General features: G+C 48.9%; 2 protein-coding genes across 4 annotated transcripts in view; both read right to left on the bottom strand.

The window, feature by feature from the left end:
- The window catches only part of MED20 (mediator complex subunit 20), a 114,265-nt gene that overhangs the window by 22,744 nt on the left and 72,903 nt on the right, over positions 1–18,618 (bottom strand). The window contains exon 1 of one of the 2 annotated variants that reach the window (XM_079147798.1): positions 2,846–2,985. The exons of the other annotated variant lie outside the window; for it this stretch is intronic. The gene's annotated coding sequence lies outside the window, so the exon portion shown is untranslated. Of the gene's footprint in view, positions 1–2,845; positions 2,986–18,618 lie in introns of those variants that run through there. 2 annotated transcript variants of the gene reach the window in all.
- CCND3 (cyclin D3) lies at positions 531–7,423 on the bottom strand. Of its 2 annotated transcripts, XM_079147785.1 has the most exons (5): positions 7,046–7,419; positions 5,971–6,186; positions 2,846–3,005; positions 2,090–2,226; positions 531–1,678 (listed from the first exon to the last, which is right to left on the bottom strand). In XM_079147785.1, exons 1-5 carry the CDS (start codon positions 7,241–7,243, stop codon positions 1,511–1,513), a joined length of 879 nt encoding a protein of 292 aa, XP_079003911.1. In that variant the 5' UTR covers positions 7,244–7,419; the 3' UTR covers positions 531–1,510. The 2 variants fall into 2 exon arrangements, with proteins under 2 accessions (XP_079003911.1, XP_079003912.1); XM_079147786.1 differs by lacking the exon at positions 5,971–6,186 and having other exon boundaries at positions 7,046–7,423.

Here is an 18,618-nt window from a genome sequence, read left to right as displayed (position 1 = left end):
ATTTCATGTTGGCTTATATGCAGTTTCATCTCTGAGAAACGTAGGCAAATGCAGAAGAGTGCACCAGCTGAACCATGCTAAATCACTACCCAAAACACCTCAAAAAAGTACCAGCTTCCTCTGTTCAGCGCACCCACATCTGGTGGTACAGCTCTGCTTTCACCACCGCATCCAGACAAGTTGTTTTCTTGAAGAGTTGGGGATGGAACCCATGGCCTCAAATGTGGGAGGGAAGCACAGTACCAGAGCCACGCCCCACCTTCCCATTAAATTTTTGATTGTGCCTTAAAAGCCCCATTTCCCATCACCCTTTGGGGTTTGTTGTGCAATTTTGCATCACAGCCATTTTTAGGAAGGGATATATCACATTATAAAACAGAACTGACTTGAGGGTAGACACTGTGGCCCACAGAGCCTGAGTATTACTGTCTGGCCCTTTTCAGGAAAGGCAATCCATGCTCCAGACAGTGGACTTTGCCTTGCCTTCTCACTTCATGCAGTTTAGAAATAGGCTTTTATCCACAACACCATGGAATCTAAGACACCAAAACCAGTTTATTCCAGATTCTTTATTAAGGCAGCGTGATGGCCCTGGGCCACCAATCTAAACCTTGTGGCCTTAGGAAAGACCTGTGTCGACAGGGCTTGCCTCCCTCTCCAGATGGGGACTCAGCCACCTCCAGCATTTCCCTGCTGGAGGACGGGGCATAGGGCCAAAGGGAGAGGAGGGCATGATCCCACCCCAGGCTATAGCAGCTCCCGGGCCACAAAAATCCTTTTAGCCAGTAGCAGAGGGGAATAAAACAGCAACCACCAGGGTTACCACCACTTGTGGGGTAGACAGGCACCACTGCGCCCTCTTATAGTTGTACTCAAAGCAATTAATAAATTAAAACTTTTTCCTTCAGCACCAAACCCCTCAATCACACAGAAGCTGAGTGGAAAGCAAAGCAAGGAGGAATTTGTGGGTTCTTGCCCCTGACCGAGGCCTGGGCCCTTCCCTCCAGGAGCAGCTGGGAGCATGGATTATATGGGACCTCCAAAATGTGCTGAGAAGAGCCACTGGAAATGACATCCCCTCTCATGTCTATCAGTATGTCTGAAGGATCCCAATCCAAATGCAATAACCCTAGAAGGGGCAACACTTAGAGGGCATTTTGGCAGTTGAGAACATGAGTACCCCAGAGAGAAAAGGGCCTCTAAAAGGAATGCTGGTGCAGAGATCTTTACCTGTTTGAATTCATCTGACACAGCTAGAGTTCAGGAGGGAGCTGGGCTGGTCAGACGCAGGGAGGAGGAGGAGCTGACTAGCCAGGCAGACACCAACACAGCTGGCCGGGCCCCTTAGTGCACACTGCAGGGATAGGCAGGACCTGGCCCCTTGGGTTTTGTGAGGGGAAGGAGGAGCCCCCTCAGGTTTCTTGAATGGCCTGGATTGTTCCTAGAGGCAGGAAAGGGTTGCAGCAGCCCCTCCTCTGCTTAGTGGCCACTTGATGGGGCCTGTCCAGAGCTACAGATGGATGGCTGTGACATCTGTGGGTGTGCTGGTCTGGCTGGGCCCCTGGCTGCTGGAGCCCCTGGGGGCTTTGGGCACTGGGCTGGGGGTGGTCTGGGCAGCTTCCCTCAGACTCTCCCTGAGCGCAGCTTCAATCTGCTCCTGACAGGCCCGCAGGCAGTCCTGGGAACAAGGGAAATAGTGAAGAACAGCTCCCCTTAGCAACTGGCAGCAGGTGCCGGGAAAGGACACCTCAGCACACAGGGAAGATGGGAGGTTAGGCCACAGCCCAGCTCCAGGAATCAGGTCTTCAGTTCTCAGAAACTGGCAAGAGGATGTGGCAAGAGGGTGTGAGAGCAGCCCAGCATCTGACACCAACTCCCCCACCCCCACTGCAGCATATCACTTGGCAAGAAAAGGGTACTAGGGAACTGTGCCCTTCATTCCACCCAAGACACTTCCCAAAGACCACAGAAACCCACAAGGGTGAAACCAGGAGTTGGGCCCAGGACAGAGGCCTCCCTCTACTGGAAGCTCAGGGAATAGCACTGCTTCATGAATGGGGAGGCTGGAGCCCAGCTGCCCAGCACTCACCACTTCGGTGCCTGTGATCCCTGCCAGCAGCTCTGTGAGCTCATCTCCGGATGTGGAGCACGCGCCCAGGCCTTGCACTGCAGCCCCGATGCTGCCTGTCGCGATCATGGACGGCGGATACATGGCAAAGGTATAATCTTGGAAAGGAGAAAGGATCATGAGACAGGAACCTCAAGGATAATAGCCATTACAGAGTTCCTACTTCTCAGGAGGTGATGAATAAAGGAGGGGGCATACTTGGAGCCCCAAGCAATGGGTGAGGTAAGATGGACAAGGGAGGAAGTCAGGAAAGAACCTCTTTCCTAGAGAGGATTAGGATGTGCTTCTTTTGTTTTTGTTGTGCTGGGGATCAAACCCAGAGCCTCGTGCATGCTAGACAAGCAGTCTACCACTAGGCTACAACCCAGGCCCAAGAGGATCAGGGTAAACAGCAAAATTTCCACCTGTTCAGGGTAGTCCTGGCCAAGGAGCAGAGAATGCATGAAGCGCTCCCTGGTATGGAAACCCAACAACTCATCGTCAGATATTGGGCAACTCACTTCTCACTATGCCCTCAGTCTCACCTACATATTGGAGCCTGCAAGATCTCTTATAATTTTAGAGTATGATCTGTATCTTCTGCATTAAAACTAGGGGCTTGAAGAGGTATGATTTTCGAAAATATATTTTGAGGAGAATATAAACTAGAATCTACCGCTCACTCTTCCAAGTCTTCTGATTTTCATGGTTTGGCAAAAATGTGTATAAAGCTCTTACCTGTAGCACAGAGGGCCAAAAAGGTCTGGGCGTGCTTTTTGACCAAGGCCTGTCGGTCACTGGGCAGAGAGAGCCGGTACAGAATCAGGGCCAGAAAATCATGTGCAATCACAGCAGCCAGGTCCCACTTGAGTTTTCCCAAGACCAGCACCTCCCACTCCTGGTGGTTAGAAAAAAAAGGGGGCAGGGGTCTCAGTGACTGGAGAAGAGAAGGTGGGAAAACAGCAGAGGACTCAGGGAAGAATGCTCATCAAACTTTTGAAGCTCAAGACCCCATTTCTGCTTCTGGTTTTAGGGATTGGCATTATGGATTGGAGAGTCTAGGGCAGGGAAGAGCTGGGGGTGCCCCCCCGCCCCCAGATGATGGGGATTGAACCTAAAGGTGTCCTACCACTGAGCCACATCCCCAGAAATTTTTATTTTTTTATTCTGAGACAGTCTTGTTAAGTTGCTTAGGGCCTCACTTAGTTGCTGAGGTTGGTCTTGAACTTGCAATCCTCCTGCCCCAGCCTCCCAAGTTACTGGAATTTCAGGTATGTGCCACCACACCCAGTGGGACATTTGTTTTGAGGCTCTATTAATCATTTAACAGTTGCCAGTACTGCATGCTTTTCATGAATTATCCTTTTTAGTCCTAATACCACCAGCATCACCATGAACTTGAGGCTCCTCTGGGATAAGTCAGACTCTTCAAATCCCAAGGAACTGAGAAAGAGATCTACACCAGCCATCCCCTCCCTAACTCTGCATCGCAGCCAAGCTTACACCTCTTGAAGAAATAGGAGTAAGCACGAGGCCACTCCTAAGACACAGCCACGGAGCCTCCTCTGAGGTTCCTCAAAGGGAAGGTTACCCAACCCAACCCACATCCCCTTAGTGGGACATAGGGGTGGGTCTTGGGGTATCTGACCCATCCCACTCCCTTTAACTAGAACTCACAGTGCCCAGTGCCACTTAACTCTTAGGGAAAAGGTGGGTGCCAAGCCAGACAGGATGGATCCAAGCCCTGTCCCCATCTGTCCAAACCTACATACCAATACTAGGTCTTGGAGAGAGGCTGGGAGCTCCACACCAATTCACTCATCTGAGCTTCCCAGACTTGGCCCCATTTCGGAGTTGCACTCTTGAGAATTTCTTCATTGTTTTATCTCAGGAAGGAACTCGTGGGTTTGACTCCTCATTGAGGCAGAAATGGCAGCCCCACCCAACCTCTTCCAGGCCCCAACCACAGCTGTCCCTTTCTTGGTCCCCAAGTGTCAACCCCAAGCTTCTCACAGGGCCCCAGAGCAACATCCTGGGATAGAGCCAGAAATGAGGTTGAGAAGCTAGAGTTCTGCTCCTGGGGCCTGCCCCCAAGAGCCCAACTCCTTACACAGGGGTGCACAGAAAGCACCTAGCCTCCAAGGGAACACCCGAAGGCAACCAAAAGGGGGCTCTCCCTATGGAGAGGTGGGGGGGGGGGTAACAGTGGTAAGGAGATGTGTCCTCCCTCCCCCATATCCAGGCAACCCTTGAGAATCCCAGTCTTACTTGGCAGAGAACACTCCCCAGGGAGGGACTGGCTGCAGGGGCTGGCAGTGTCCATCTCATCCCTAGCTTTTAAGGCAACCTGGTCTGCTTGGTGCAATGCTGAGCAGGACCTCTCCCTCCCTCCCTGGGCCCCAGCACTCTACTGCACAAGGATTTGGACTGAATGGAGTTCTCAGAGGTTCCTCCCAAAGCAGACCTTCTAGGAAGCCATCTGGGCAGAAACTGGGGGAAGAGCACATTTTGCTTATTCTGAAAAACTGCCCTCACACACAGGCACATACAGCATCCCAATGTTCTCACAAAGAGGAAGGCCCCTTCTACCTTCCAGCCCCAATTCCTCCAAAAACATCTTGCTCCCTGGCCCTGGAAACCAGTTCCATCTTCAGATTTGCCAGAAACTACTAGATTCATCACAAAGAGCTGTGGGGCCTCCCGGATTCCCAACCCCGGCCTCCTACTCCCATCCCTGAGAGCTACTTGGCAGGAAGAGGAATCCAGTTCCTCGACTCACAGCAGTCAGGGGCCCCAGTACCCTAGCTTCCCTGCCAGCCAATCACAGTCGCTTGCTTGCTGCCCTCCTCCCTGGGAGATGGGGCCCAGAGACTTCTCTCAGGGTCAGGAGAATGCTTGGCTAGCTACAGAGCAAGGTAGAGGGAGGTGCCAGCTCACCCACCCTCTCCCCCAGGGCCCTTAGGAGATGATCTGCAGGCCCTGAATACCCTCCTTCCACATCCAAGCAGCTCCCCACCTCCTCCCCTGCCTTGCCCAGGGAACCCAACCCCAGTGCCTAGCAAGAGGCCCAAGGAGCCACTTCCCAAACCACAGGAGTGACAGCAGCTCCCCACAGGATTATGAAAGCCCTGGGTCAGAGTGGGTGGGACAGGGGAGGGGGCATCATTATCACATCGGAAGCAGCTGCAGCTCAGCTCCTGTCTGTCCCTCAGCTCCAGCCTTTGGCTAAGGGGAAAAGGGAGAGATGACCGTTTCCACAGGCCCAAAGCAGCTGCTCCAGTTTTTCAGAATGAGGACAGGGACGGGAGGATTAGGAAGAAAATGTCTTTGAGGATAGAGAAAAGAAAGACCTAGGATGAAACACCTCAGCACTTCCTTGGAGCAATCAGGGCCTGGCTTTAATCTGCTCTGGGAGCCTTTTCTATCACAAAGTCCACACGGGGATAAAGACTCAACCAAGGTAGCCCCCGCCCCCTCACCAAGCACATTCCACTGCCCCACTCCAGTGGGGGTGTGCGGGCATGTCCTTCTGCTGCCAATAAATAACTCATGGTGGCTGTATAAACCTAGAGGCAAAGTACCTACTGGTGAGTGTAGACACGCAGTTGGACTTGTTGCTATCTGGGGGAAAGACCATGAAGGAGTAGCACCCCCTGGAGGTCAGGAGAAAGGCATTTAGTTCTAGCCTGCAGCTCAAGCCCTGACCATCACACCACACTGCCATCTTTGTCTTGCTCCAGTTCTTTTTCAAAAAAGCCTTGGCTGGCCTTGCTCCCACTTCTCGGGGAGAAATTCTCTGAGGTCTTAGTTTTCCTTTTCCTGGGAAGTAAAGAGGCAGTGTGGGGCTAAAGGACTACACGCACCCGCATCTGGTGGGGAGAGACAGCATGGTCGGTGTAGATGCAGAGTTTTTCGATAGTCAGGGGCGTGGTTTCCCGCAACTTGGACGCCAGCAGCATGCAGACCGCACCCAGGAGCTGCAACTGCGCCTTTCGGGTGGGGACACAAGACAGGTAGCGATCCAGGTAGTTCATGGCCAGGGGGAAGACTTCCTCCTCACAGCGCTGTTCCTCACACACCTGAGGGAGGGCACACAGTCATTCTGGGGCAGGAGCCTGGGAAACAGCATTGAGGGGATTGGGGGACGCAGAAGGGAGGTGCGCTGGGGAGCAAACACGGGAGAGAGGGAAAGCTACTTACAGTGAGTGACAAGGACCAATAACGGAGGAGGATGCACCCTCCCCAAGGTGACACCCCGCCACATACACTTCCTCTGCGTTGCCTCCTCCGCGCTCCCCGGGGACCGGGGTTAAAGCAGAGGTGCCCTTTCTTAGGAAGGATTCCAGAGACTCCTCTCCTCCACAACCAGAGGAAGGGGGACGGAAGTGTCGCCCATTTTAGCCAGAGAGCTGGGACCTTATCCCCATTACCACCCCCGCTGCACACACCCAAGGGGAAGGGAGGAGACTCCTGTCGCTGTCTCCCGCACTTTTCATTTCCCTGTCCGCCGGAACAGCGCGCGCCACCCCCACCGGCTTCCCCACCAAAACCCCGCGACAGACACAGGAACCAGCTCTGGAGCGGGGGCGGCCGAGCCCAGGGATTTCCAGCCGCGTTCTCCTGAGAAGACCGCGCGGGGGAGGGAAGCTGAGGGAAACCGGAGGGAAGAGGGTGGCCCTTGTCCTGCTTTCCCGGCCCAAAGAGAAGCTTAGCGTGCAAATGAGCGGCAGAGTCAGAAGGAGCGGATCAGGGTTGGGGAAGGAAAAGGGATACGCGAAGGCAGCTGGCTAGGGTGCCCGCAAGAAAGGCCAGGCCCCGAGAGCTGGGCCACCAGAGCATCTTGCAAATTATTGTTGGGACCATGATGTTCGGACAAGGCGGCCTCAGTTAGTCCAGAGCCCGGGGCGGCGCGGGAGAGGGGACCCGTCCCGGCGGTACCTCCAGCATCCAGTACGCCAGCATCTTCCGCATGTGCGGTTTGATCTCCTTTTGCACGCACTGGAAGTAGGAGGCGCGGGGCACGTAGCGCTCCTCCAGGCGGAGCAAGCTCTGCAGGACACGCTGGTCCCCCAGCAGCCGCGGGTCCGGCCCGGCCCGGGGCGCGTGCCGGGTGCCCTCACAGCACAGCAACTCCATACTTGGGCAGCGTACGGGCAGGGTGGGAGTGCGGGATCGCGACCCGAAAACAGGCGGCGGGCGGGAGAGCGCGGGGCGCGGGCGGCTCTGGAGCTGGCGCTGGCACTGTGCTGCGGAGTCCCAACCCGCCTGCCGCCCGCGCGCGCCGCTTCCCTGACAGGCGCCCCGCCCCTCACGACGATGTAGCAACCGTGGAATGCTTCGGACGTCGCAACGTTCCAAGGGGCGGGGCCGCCGGCGCCCGGACGGAAAGGGCTGGCGGGGAGCTCTGCCCTCCCTCCCCGCCGCCCGATTGGTCCGCCGGGCTCAGGCCGGCCGGCTTCCGGGCACTCGGGCCCTCCTGACCATCGGGTGAAGCGAACTTTCTGGGAGGTGGGCCTCGTCCCCATCAATGGGCCCTCCCATTTTGCTTCTCTGACTCCAGTCGCCCAGGAAAGAACTTTTCTCCGAAGATCATTCATTCTTGTGTTCACTCGTCAGCGGCTTGCTGTAGGGACTGTGATGAGTTTTTAGCGAATGCTGTTCTAAAGCACGTGATGTGTATAAATTATTAAATGTTCATGAAAACGCTGGTAGGTAGTATACTTATTTTACAGACGAGGAAACTGAGTCACGGTAACTGCAACAATTGTATTGCTAGTCTGCAGCACAGATAGGACTAAGAAGTGAGTTATCTTGATCCAGAATCTGTTTTCCTCCACTCAGGATTGAACCCAAGGCCTTGCTAGGCAAGCGCTCTACCACTGAGCTATATCCCCATCTCTTTTTGTCTTAAGATAGGTTCTCACTAAGTTGTCCAGGCTGACCTGGAACTTACTATCCTTCTGGCGCAGCCTCCCCATAGCTGGCATTACAGGTGTGTACCACCACCCAGTCTCACCACTGCTACCTAAACATGTCCCAGAAAGGCAGCTTCTCACTCCAACTAACCTGCTGAGTCAGAATGTGCATTTTAGGTAGCTAGTGCCCTTTAAAATATGCACAGCTTTGGTCTAAATCAGCATATTAGAGAAATAAAATGGGGCAGAAAGATGGGTTCAAGCCCTCCCCTCGTCATTAAGTTGGTTATGTAGCCTTAGTTTCTGTTTGGGGAAAATGTGAGCAGAAGAAACTAGATTCTTTCTCCTTACTTCCCAAACTGGGTTGCTTTGTAGTCTCTCCCCACCCCCAGGCTGGATTCCTTAGAATAGGAGGCAGATGACAGACCCCCAGAAATGTTCCCAGTGGAGGAGGCCTTGGGATCCCAGCCTCTCCTGGGGTCCTCCAAACGTTGAAAACACCATTGAAAGAAGTAGCTAAAGCAATGACAATGTATATAGAAGATGGAAGTTCCAAGTGAACCCTTTTCTCAATGAATTGTTCTCTTATATGTAATATTTTATATAATATATTTTATATATATATTTATATTTTGGTACTGAGGATTGACCCCAGTGGTGCTTAACCACTGAGCCACATCCCCAGTCCATTTTATTTATTTATTTTATTCATTTATTTATATGTGATGCTGAGATTCAAACCCAGTGCCTCACACATGCTATGCAAGCACTCTACCACTGCGCCACAACCCCTGCCCCCATGTTATTTTTCTTTATTTTAAGACAGGGTCTCAATAAATTACTTAGGGCCTCACTAAATTGCTTAGACTGGCTTTGAACTTGCAATCCTCCTGTCTCAGCCTCCAAAGCCCCTGAGATTATAGGAGTGTGCTACAGTGTCCGGCATAATAAATTTTACTATAATTCTCACATCATGAAAATATTCTTTTGCACTGTAAAAAACTTAGAAAAATTAGCTGAGACCCAAATGAAAATAATAATCACTTGCAATTTCACCATCCTGAGATAACCCTTTAAAAATATCAATGTTTATTTTTCTAATACATACATAACCACATTTTAATAGTATCATAAATTTAAACTAAAGAAATGTGCCATTAACACTTCTTCATATCATTAGTATATGACATCAGTTTTACTAGCTACATAGTATGTCACTGGGTGAATGTATTGTGATGTATTTTACCAAATCTGTATTCTAGTTCTTCCCTATAAGAAAAAATACTGTAAACCTTTTTGTGGTAGTATCTTTGTGCACACTCATGATTATTTCTAGAAGTGAATTAATTTCTAGAAATGGAATTTCTCAATGTAAGGTTATGAAACATTCTGAGGCTTTTGATACAGTTCTTATTACCAAATTTTCCTGCTGGAAGACTGAACCAATCTACTCCACCAACACTAGATCTCTATTTTTTAAAAATAACTTTGCCTGTAGGGCTAGGTATGTAACCCAGTGGTAGAGCATTTGCCTAGCATGCCCAAATCCCCAGGTTCAAGTCCTAGCATGCAAAAAAATAAAAAGAAAAAAAAAGAAAGAAAACAGCCTTGCCAGCTAGCAAGATGGGAAGCAATTTATTAGTAATAATAAATCTATTCTGGCACATTACTAGACAATTATATTTCTTATGTAAATTACCTATCATGTTATTTGCTCATTCTTATCAAGGTCTAAAATAACTACTGCTTTCTACTCCCAGAGAGAATTGGCCTTCACCTACACCAAGAGGGATGTAAATTAGATAGCAGGTAGAATTCCAATTAGAAAATGATATGGGAAAGGAGAAAGCACCAGCATATCCTTCTCTGCAGACCTCCATGACAGCACAGGCCCTCTCACTGTCCTCCCCACCTCCCCAATTCCCTCCATCCCTGGCCACCTTGTTTCCTCTACCTAAAGTATCTTCTCTCCTCTGCTTATTTATTTGTCTTCCTAGACCCAGCTCAGGTCCAACTTCTCCAGGCAGCTTTCTAGAATGGTCTGGCCACAGGAACCAGCCATCTGGCCTCCATGCTCCCCACATCCCATTGAACATGCCCTGCACTTAGGCTGGTACTTGCCAAGCTCCTCCCCCAGCCCCACCAGAGCATAAGCTCTGAGAAAGGAAGGACAATTCACATGAATGAGGATCCAGGTATGTGTCACTGAGCAAGGGGCTTACACTCTGCCATCTTATCCTCTAAAATCTGTTTACCGTGGGAAAACAGGTGTGTTAAGATTAAATAACTCACTGAAGGTCTTATTAGCTCCCCCAATCTACAGGCTTTCTATGTGCTATACAACCAATCCTTAAGGACAGAGGCTGTGTCCTATATGCCTCTGTCTCCTCTGCAGCACCTAGCACTTTGCTGTGAACACCAGCAATGGTAACAGTCCTTTGTGTATACACCCTCATTTCCAGGCACTACACAAACCTGATATGTATTAAATAATTTCATCCTCACAACAACTTCATGAGACATAAATTGTTATTTTTTCCCCTCTTTAACAGGAAAGATAACTATCACTCAGTGGCTAAGTAACCAGTTCAAGGTCACACAGCTTGTAAGTGCGGAAGCAGAATTCAACCCAGGAGTCAGTGTAGCTCCAGAGTTCATGCTCTTAACCCCTTCGTTCTGCAGCCTCTTGTGCTGTTTCATGTGTGTGTACTGATTTATTAGTTAAGGAAGAGGCATTGTCTGATCCTCAAAGATGGGGTGGCATCCTGGAGAATGGAGCTCACAGTGCACAGAGCTTTATCAAAGTTACTCCTGCTTCACTCCTGGCTTGCACAAACAGGCCCAGAGCCAGCAGGTCATCCTGGACTTTCAGGGCCAAGGAGCAGGCCAGACACAAACTGAGGAGGTAGGGGAGTTCATAGCAGAGGCAGGGCAAAGGAGTTCCTGGGAGGTGGATTATCTGCCTGGGAATTTCCCCAATCACTTCCACCTCAAAGGAACAGGAGTTCCTCTCGATTTTTTCCTAAATGGAAATTAAAAAAAAAAAAAAAAAAAAAAGGCAAAGCAATGACCAGGGTCAATAGGGCAAGGAACTTCTGCTCAGGTACATTCCTTTAGAAAAAGTTACTCAAGCTGGGAGCAGAGGCGCATGCCTGTAATCCCAGCAGCTGGAGAGCCTGAGATAGGAGGATGGTAAATTCAAGGCCAACCTGGGCAATTTAGTGAGTGTCTTCAAATTGAAAATTGTTAAAAGGGGTGGGGATGTAGCTCAGTGGTAGAGTGTCCTGAGTTCAATCCCCAGTACTGCCAAAATAAATAAATAAATAAATAAATAAGTTACTCAATGAAATAGCAAATTAGAAGACTGGGAAGAGAATAACACAAGACAAAGGAGAAGCCCCAAGGAGGAAGGATACAATGCTTTCTTCTTCCTCCCCTTCACCATTGAAATGTCCCCGTCTGAGAACTGAGAAGGGGAACAAGGCAATGGGTGGGGCCCATCACCCCCTAGTCCACACTCTGGCTTAGTTTCCTTCAAACCCAGTGAGATGATAGGTAGCGCCGATCAAGCATGGGGCTGGATTCGAGGAACCCCAAATCAGGGAGGTGGACAAGGCTCTGAAGTTGGGCTGCTTACAGTTCAAAACCTGGCTCCCTGTCTTTGAGGAAATGCCTGAAACTATTTCCCTTTTTTTCCAATCTGGATTAACAATTGTCCTTACCCTATAGCGGTGTTCTGAGGACTAAATGGGCAGAAAACATCTCCCCCTGATCTGATGCAAAGCAAACATTCAAAGTTGGTAGTTTATATAATAACTGTTATTATTATTTCCTCTCTCAAAAAGTACATTCTTCAGGGCTGGGAATGTGGCTCAGTGATAGAGCCTTGCCTACTCATTTGTGGTTGAATCCCTAGCACCAAACACACACACACACACACTAGTTGTGATTGTGGGATTTAAAAGCCAGACTTCTTCATACATATGCATTATATCAGCAGTAAGCATAATACAGGAGTGGGATTAAACCCAGAGTCCTCAGAGAGCAAAAGACACACCCTATCTCTGAGCTACAAATACAAAGCCTGGTCTCTCTCTTTACCATTGAGCTCCCTCCCCAACTCTTTTTAGTTTTTGTTTTGAGACAGGATCTTGGCAAATTGCTTAAAGCCTCGCTCAACTGCCGAGCTTGTCCTTGAATTTGGGATTTTCCTGCCTCAGCCTCCTGAGGCAATGGGATCACAGGTGAGGGCCACCCCAGGGCGTGGGTCCTTTCATTTTCATAATTGTTAGAAAATTAACATTAATTCAATTCCATAAACAATGTGAATGCAAAGTTGCCCAACTGTCCATTAATATCCTTAAGAAGCACTTTTTCTTTTTCAACCCAAGATACAATCAAGAATCATGTTTGTATTTAGTTACACTCTTTACTCTCCTTCAGGGTTTTTTGTTTTTGTTTTTGTTTTGTACCGGGGATTGAATCCAGGGGCACTTTACTTCTGAGCCCTTTTTTTTGTTTTATTTTGAGACAGGGTCTCACTAAGTTGCTTAGGACCTTGCTAAATTGCTGAGGCTGGCTTTGAACTCCCAATCCTCCCGCCTCAGTCTCCAGAGTTGCTGGAATTACAGGCATGGGCTACCCTCACCAGCTGAGTTAAACATTTTTTTCCAACAGTAAACAGTAAGTATTTATTGAATGGATGAAATAAACACAGAAATACTGTGTGAGTTAAAGAAAACAACGCAGCACACAGAGCCCTGGCTGTCTGCATGTTCTTTCGGACAGAATTCACCAACAGCCACCTTCCTGACTCCAGATGTTTTGCCCAGGCAAGCAGGAGGGGTGAGCATCCACAGAGCCACTTAAACTTTTTTGTTGGAGGTATTATATAGATGAAGTTGTATATAAATGTATATTTTATTGTGAAAAAATTAAGCATTAAACTAAACTGAATATAATTTAGTTTCTTCTTTGTGGATTCAGGGATACCTCTGTGTTTACCATAGCCTGGGTTTCTATTTTGAGCACCTATTATACTTGTACAACATTTCACACCAGTAGTCTTTTTTTTTTTTTTTTTTTTAGATGTTTATAGACATTTACTTTATTCATTTATTTATCTGTGGTGCTGGGAATTGAACCCAGTGCCTCACACATACTAGGCAAGTGCTGTACCACCGAGCCACAAACCCAGTCCTCACATCAGTAATCTTGAACATTTTTCCTTGTCCATTCCCGTCAGTAAACCCAGAGCACATTTTTTTCAATACCTATAGAATACTTAACTTTATAAACAATGTCCATACTTGCTGCTCTAACATATTATGTGCACTATACAGTATACTAAATGATGTTAAAAGAATCAGTGGTGCACACCTGTAATCCCAGCAGCTTGGGAGGCTGAGGCAGGAGGATCACAAGTTCAAAACCAGCCTCGGCAACTTTGCGAGGCTCTAAGCAACTTAGTGAGAATCTGTTTCAAAATTTAAAAATAAAAATAAAAAGGACTGGGGATGTGGCTCAGTGGTTAAGCTTCCCTGGGTTCAATCCCTGGTACCCTTCCAAAAAAAACAAAATACAAATATAATTTTCACGGTTCCTTCCCAGTCTGAGAATGTCTTAAACTTGGAGTACACCGTTACTTACTGTCCAGCTTCCAAGATAGACTTCACCATTGGTCAAGAAACATTTTTTGTTTTGTTTTGTTGGTACTGGGAATTGAATCCAAGGGTACTATATCACTAGTCATATCCCCAGTCCATTTTATTTTGAGACAGAGTCTTGCTAAGTAGCTGAGGCTGGCCTTGAACTTGCAATCCTCCTGCCTCAGGCTTCTGAGTCACTGGGACTACAGGCATGAAACACTCCACCTGGCACCAAAAACAAACAAACAAACAAAAAACCCAAAAAGCAACTCTTTCTATTGACCCTGAAAGAGCCTTGAAAGTCTTCTCAACACAGCATTCCGAATCAGAGCTGGTATGTGAATTGACCTGTTTTCTATTTCACATTGGATGCTGGCTTCTTGGCACCCCCACATATATGTCCAATACATTAAACCCAGTGTATCCAAAGCTGCCATCCCAATCTTTGCCCAAACAAACCTGCTCCTCCTAAAGACTCCTCTCCTCAGAAAATGGCAACTCCATCCTTCCAATTTCTCAAGCCAAATAGCGTAATTCTCAACTCCCCCCTCTCTCAAATCCCATACCCTTCCACCTGCAGATCATAGAGAGGATACTTTCAAAACCTCTCCAGAGGCCAGGCATGGTGGCACATGCCTGTGATCCCAGTGGCTCCAGAGGCTAAGGGAGGAGGATCATGAATTCAAAACCAGCCTCAGCAATTTAGTGAGGCCCTGAGCAACTCAGTAAGACCCTGTCTCCAGATAAAATTTTAAAAAGACCCACCCTTGCCCCTCCTGCCTAGTCTCAGCCCAGCAGCCTCCTGGGGCTGTCCACTGCACTAGGAGTGTCTGCCAAAGACAGGACACGATCTGCACCTTTCACCCCATTTCCCTCCTCTCTCTGTCCCGCCTCAGCTCTGGCCACACTCTTCTGTCGGCAGGCGTGCTTCCTTTGCACTGGCGGTTTTGTCTGGAATGTTCCTTACCACCACGATCCCCCAACACACAATGGCACCTACTTCAGAGAGGCTCAATGGGGGAACTTTTTTGAAGGAATAAATAAAACAAATGCCATGTGAGGAAAATGCCAGTACAAGTCACGTGCTAAATGGCAGCTCAGAAGGTGGTGAGGGAGCCAGTAAGCAGGAGTGGCACTGGACCCAGAAGCCAGCAGCATCCCAAAGTCAGGAGGTGCTGCTTAGCTCGACCTTTGCTACATGATGGTAATGAATGTTGCCATGTGCTCCCTGTTTTCTAGAGAAATGTCCACAACTAAAAAAAACAAATAACTCTGCAGGCCTCACACCCTGCTCTCTGGACTGTGTCTGAGGGGGCAGGAATCAGTTTGTAATCTCTAGCACTAAGTTGCTTGGGAAAAGAAACCTCAGGTACCGGCCTGAACCTGTCAGCTCACTCCTCATTAATGAGAACGCAACCTATATATACACATTTGTTTTTCCTCCTTCTTTTTGGCTATCAGGATTCTGATAAGTGAGGCTTTCTAAAGCCAGATGCAGTGGCACACACCTGTAGTCCCCACTACTGAGGAGGCTAAGGCAGGAGGATTGCTTGAATCCAGGAGTTCGAGGCCAGCCTGAGCAACATCAACCCCCCCTCAAAAAAATAAGAGACTTTCTAGCTGTATCTTTCTATTAGATCCTGTTTTTCAGGTAAGGGTAAGGAAAGCTTCCATGTCTCAGGTGAGGAAAGGTAACCTGCTATAATAAAACACCTGGCAGAGAGAGATGCCTCTTCAAACTCTCAGCCAGCACGCTTTTCTTGTTCAAGAGCACAGGATAGTGCAGCCATGGGTTGGTAAGTGAGCTCTGGAGTTAGGTTTGGTGCCTGGCTATGCTATGTGCGTGATCCTGGGCCAGTTCTATCCTGTCTTGGTCTTCTTATTTGCAAAATGGGCCCAGTCAAAGCACTTACCTCCTATGGTGGTCATGAGGATTAATATGATTAATAATAAAAGCACCCTGAACAGCACCAGGCTGTAGTAAGCACCTTTACTAAAAGGTAGCTGTGATCACTAACAATCCTCACACATGAAGTGCCCTCCCCGGTCTTGGGCAGGATTTAGGCTGCCCTGGGACATGCCGGACATAGGTCAGAGATGAGAAGCTTCCCTTTTATGAGTTCCCTGTCTTAAAGTGGATGACCCTGATAATCCTGCATAATGGAGGAATCTAAGATGCCATTAAGATAGAAGGCTCTCACCTGGGCATTTGCAACCCCCACCAGAGGTAGACAGGGTAGTTCCTATGAGATGGAAAGAGCAGGCTGTGCTAGAATAGTAGAGACTGATGGTCCTGGTCACCTGAACTCCATGAGACAGTCCATGGTGCCAGAACTAGGACTGCAGGAGCTCAGAGAACAAGCGGGAAGAAGGCAGAGGCAGGAAGGAGGCACCCCAAAAAGGCCTGAGTGGTATATCCCAACATGCAGTAACAACCCTGGGCACACACCACACATTTCAGGTAGTAATTGAAATAGTGTAGTCAGCTTGCTAAGCACCCTCTCTTAGCTAGGCACTGAGAGCTCTAGCACACTTGCCTTATGCTTCCAGTTGCTGTTGGGACTCTCAGAGACAGATGGGACATGAGGGGCACACACACAGGCGAGGCAATCCCCAAAGACACACATCCAGCCAGCAAGGGGCTGTCCTAGTTGCACTCCCCAGAAGCAGGCCCTGAGACAAGAATTCAAGTGAAGCCACGTGGTTTAGAGGTGATTTACTTGTGAGGTGATTCCAGGAAGCATCCCAAGAGGAACGGAGCTGGCAAGGGACAGAAGCGACAGACTGCATTACTAAATACCCACTGCGAGTAAATGGAGCTCAATCCTGCCTCCGAAAGCAAAAAGTGCTTGCCATAGAGTGTCTAACGGAGGGGTAAGGGAACTGGGATACTTGTCCCCCAATCCTAAAGCCACTGGTTAAGACTGCTGGGGATGGGGGTGGAGCAGGAGCAATTCCCAGGCACTTCCAGCCTCCCTGTGGGAGGGCACCATGGACTTTGACAGTCAGAACAAGCTGACAGGGTTGCAGTGCTGGCACTTAGAAGTGAAGCTGCTACCCGCTGATGGTAGGTGCCATGGACATGGCGGCGGAGACTGAATGCAGGTGCTGCCTGGTAGCACTGGACTTGGACCCCAGCAGTCAGGAGACAGACCCCACGTTCTAGGTCTGAACAAATATCCTGTGCTCATTTTGATGAGTATGTATGGATGTGTATATGTGTGCATACGTGTGCATAAGTGTACCAGACCCTAAACCTGGGACTTTACCAAGTTTCTTTTTAATTTAATTAAAAAGTTGTATTTAAATAGTAAGCAGCTGGGCATGGTGGCGCACACCTGTAATCCCAGTGGCTCAGGAGGCTGAGGCAGGAGGATCGGGTGTTCAAAGCCAGCCTCAGCATCTTAGCAAGACCCTGTCTCCAAATAAAATATTAAAAAGGGCTGGGGATATGGCGCCGTGGTTAAGAGCCCCTGGATTCAATTCCCAGTACCAAAAAATCAATTAATTAATACATTAATTTAATTAATATCAAGTAGACAAACAGCAGAGGGGCACATGGAAGAGGCAGCTGTGAAGGTAAAAGGTAAAGACAGATAACTGGGAATTCACAGAAGAGGGGAAAAAGGACAGAATGTTAGTCTGAAGATCTCGAGCCCCAGGACCGGGCTCAGTCCCAAACACACACATCCACCGGGCAAGTGCCTCGCCTCTGGAGCCAGTTTCCAGTCGTAAAGGGGGATAACAACACTAGGTAGAGGGTGGTTCTAGGCCCAGATGAGATACTGTGTGGGTTCAAAGGCACTGAGTAAACTGGGACACACTAGGCAAACGGAACGGGCCCTGTGGAGAAGTAGCAGGGGTGAGCTCCCGCTCTGCCCCTCCTTGTGTGACCCACAGACCCCCCGCCATCACCACCCAGATTGGGAACAGAACCCAGACCGTTGAGGTATCAGGTGTGCTGTGTTGCGGGGTGGGGTTTCAGGTACTCCCTTCACTCAGAAGCTGAATCTATGATATTCCAAACCAAGTCATAACAATGCCACGATTGGTACCTGCCATAATTCTAACTAAGAGAGTATGATGGTAAGTCAGCCACTGAGCTTCTATAAATGGGGCACAAGCTGGGCACAGGGGCACAAACCCAGCAGGGTGGTGCACACCTGTAATCCCAGTGGCCCGCTAGCCTGAGGCAGAAGGATCAGGAGTTCAAAGCCAGCCTCAGCAATAGTGAAGCACTAAGCAACTCAGTGAGGCCCTGTCTCTAAATAAAATACAAAATAGGGCTGGAGATGTGGCTCAGTGGTCGAGTCCTCTGAGTTCAATCCCCAGTACCAAAAAATAAAAATACAAAATAAAAAAATTAGTGGAACACAAGAGGAAAACAGTTTTTCTGCCTTGTGTGAGAATGGAGTAAGACATTCTAGAATTTACTGAATGCTTAATATGTGCCAGTCACTATTCTAAGAGTTTTTTTAAACAACTTGTGTGTTTTATCCATATAATGTCAAACTTTAAAGGTAAAGTACTATTATCATCTCAAAGTTGACATGTAGCTCTGGGCTTGCAGAACCCACCTCCCTCCCTCCCTCCCTCCCTTCCTTCCTTCCTTCCTTCCTTCCTTCCTTCTTCTCCCCACCTCTCCACCCTACCTCTTTCTCAGTGCTGGGAATTGAACTCAGGACCTCACGTGCTAGGCAAGCACTCTAATACTGAGGAACACCCGCAGCTGGAACCTACATATTGGGGGGAGGGGTACCAGGAATTGAACCCAGGGGTGCTTTACCAATGAGCCACATCCCAGCCCTTTTTATTTTTTATCGAGACAGGTCCTCATTAAGTTGCTGAGGCTGGCCTCAAACACAGTCCTCCTGCCTCAGCCTTCCAAACTGCTGGGATTACAGGCTTGTACCAGCATGCCTGGCCTGTAACTACACTTTCAAACCAC

Source organism: Sciurus vulgaris (genome assembly GCF_902686455.1).
Source record: "Sciurus vulgaris genome assembly, chromosome: 7".
In the NCBI taxonomy this organism is placed as follows: domain Eukaryota; kingdom Metazoa; phylum Chordata; class Mammalia; order Rodentia; family Sciuridae; genus Sciurus; species Sciurus vulgaris.
Note: the sequence above shows the minus strand (reverse complement) of the source record. Positions and strands in the feature narration are given on the sequence as shown.